The following is a 2,102-nucleotide window of genomic DNA, read 5'->3' as shown; positions in this document are numbered from 1 at the left end:
GTCCTCAGTCCTGTCCTGTGCCTGATTCTGGGTTCAGGGCTGTAACTCCAGGCTGTGCGCAGAGCCCGCCCTGCCCCCTTCTGCCCTTTAGACTTCCTTCAGTGACGCTTTACACCACACATGCCACTGTCATTCAGTGTAGGGGCTCCTTCCCCACAATCCTGTGGACATCTCAGTGGCTAACCGTGAAGAAAGAGCAAGTGCATTTTGTTTAGGAGACACTCTTTCCCCTACATGTGGGGTGAGTTGTGTTTCCTGTTCCCACTGGGGAGACCCAAATAGAAAACTAAGGACTGAGATGAGGTAGGAGCTGCCCTGAAGAGGGGCCTCGCTCTGCCCTTGGTCAGGGAGTGGGCAGTGGTCAAGGCCCTGGTGGGCACAGGAGCCTCTGTCAGGACCCACTGGCATCTGCTCAGACACACTAAAGCTAGGCTGGGCACCAGGGGGCGCTGTGTGCATGTCACTGAGGGCTCTGGGGGCCTCAGCAAGGAACCCAGACACCTGACCCTGGGCTCTGTTCAGGGCTGAATGGAGCCAGCAGCTGTGTCCTCTTTGGGCCACTGGGGAGTCTCATGCCTGGCAGAGTCCATCCCCCCTCCCAGAAATGACACCCAGACACTGGAGCTACACATAAAGTCCAGGGAGGGCTGGGCTGAGCAGGGGAAGAACAGCACATTTGCATGCAGGGGCTGGAGGAGGGATAAGAGAGACCTGCAGTGTGTCTGCCTCAGCAGAGCTCTGGGTAGTCTGCACCATGGCCTGGGCCCCACTCCTGCTCACCCTCATCCTTCACTGCACAGGTCAGGACCATCCTCAGAACCCTGACCCTCAGTAAACTGACCTGTCCTCCCTCACCCATGGCAGGACTATCCTTCCCTCTTGTTCTTCCTCCAGGTCATAATGAGTGTCTGTGTTTGCAGGGTCCCTCTCACAGCTTGCACTGACTCAGCCGCCCTCTGCATCTGCCTCCCCGGGAGCCTCGGTCAAGCTCACCTGCACCTTGGACAGTGGGCATAGCAGCTATACCATTGCATGGCACCAGCAGCAGCCAGGGAAGGCCCCTCGGTACTTGATGTATGTTAGCAGTAATGGAAACCATAACAAGGGGGACGGGATCCCTGACCGCTTCTCGGGCTCCAGCTCTGGGGCTGACCGCTACTTAACCATCTCCAACCTCCAGTCTGAGGACGAGGCTGACTATTACTGTCAGACCTGGGGCTCTGATATTAACTCACAGTGACACAGGCAGATGAGGAAGTGGGACAAAAACCTCAGCCTGCTCAGGGTCTTGTTCTATGTTAATTTTTAAATTGTAAAATTTGTTCCATGTATTCAAACTATACTTGAAAGCACCTCTGGTTTAAAATATTATTTCTCTCAGTTTTCCATTCACTGTTCCTGAAAAGTCTGAGGAAAACTAAAACAAAAATGAAATATAAAATCTGGTAACACTAAAACATTGACTATTAATTCTAATACGCTAGAACTAGTGTCCATGTGACTGGCCTTTTTCAATTGAAATGTGGAAAATGAGCCTCTCCACACTCACATTTCTGTCAGTACCCAGGGACCATCTCAGCAGGTGGACAGTCCTACAGCATGGACTGTGCTCTTCCAGTTGTCACAGCAGAGACCTCCCCTTCCTTCCCAGTCACCTGTGCTCAGGGCTGCCTGAGGTCTCTAGTCCTAGGAACCAAGCAGTGGGATGTGAAATGCAGCTGAGGACACAGGTCAGGGAGGAATTTCAAATACAGAGCTGGCCTGGCTCACTGATGGGTTCCTGCAGCTGTATCTGTCACCTCAGGATAGAGGGTGGGTGTGGGGACAGCTAAGGGCCCAAGGTTGCAAACTTCCTTGTGGGAGGTGAGAGGGGAACGGGAGGTTCTACCTCTCCTGGGAAATGCTGAGCCTGCTCCAGAGAAGTTGGGGGATGTAGGTCCCGTGAATGAGACTCCCATGTCTCATCCCTGTCAGGAACACGGGAACCCCATGGGTAGACTTCCCTGAGCCCCCAACACTGCCTTCTGTTTGTTCCTCTCCTGCCTCATTGGGACTTATCAATAGTCCAGGATGTGACATAAGGTCTGTGGGACATCAGGGAC

The 2,102-nt window shown here is 53.4% G+C and overlaps 1 gene segment (V, D, J or C); it reads left to right on the top strand.

Annotated features, from left to right (window-relative positions):
* Positions 1 to 737: 737 nt before the first annotated feature.
* Positions 738 to 1,282, top strand: LOC100957104. The segment is given in 2 exon segments: positions 738 to 800; positions 921 to 1,282. Coding segments are annotated over 2 exon segments (366 nt in total).
* The last annotated feature ends 820 nt before the right edge of the window (positions 1,283 to 2,102 follow it).

Source organism: Otolemur garnettii, unplaced genomic scaffold (assembly GCF_000181295.1).
Source record: "Otolemur garnettii isolate 467f Iridium unplaced genomic scaffold, OtoGar3 scaffold00447, whole genome shotgun sequence".
NCBI lineage: Eukaryota > Metazoa > Chordata > Mammalia > Primates > Galagidae > Otolemur > Otolemur garnettii.
Note: the sequence above shows the minus strand (reverse complement) of the source record. Positions and strands in the feature narration are given on the sequence as shown.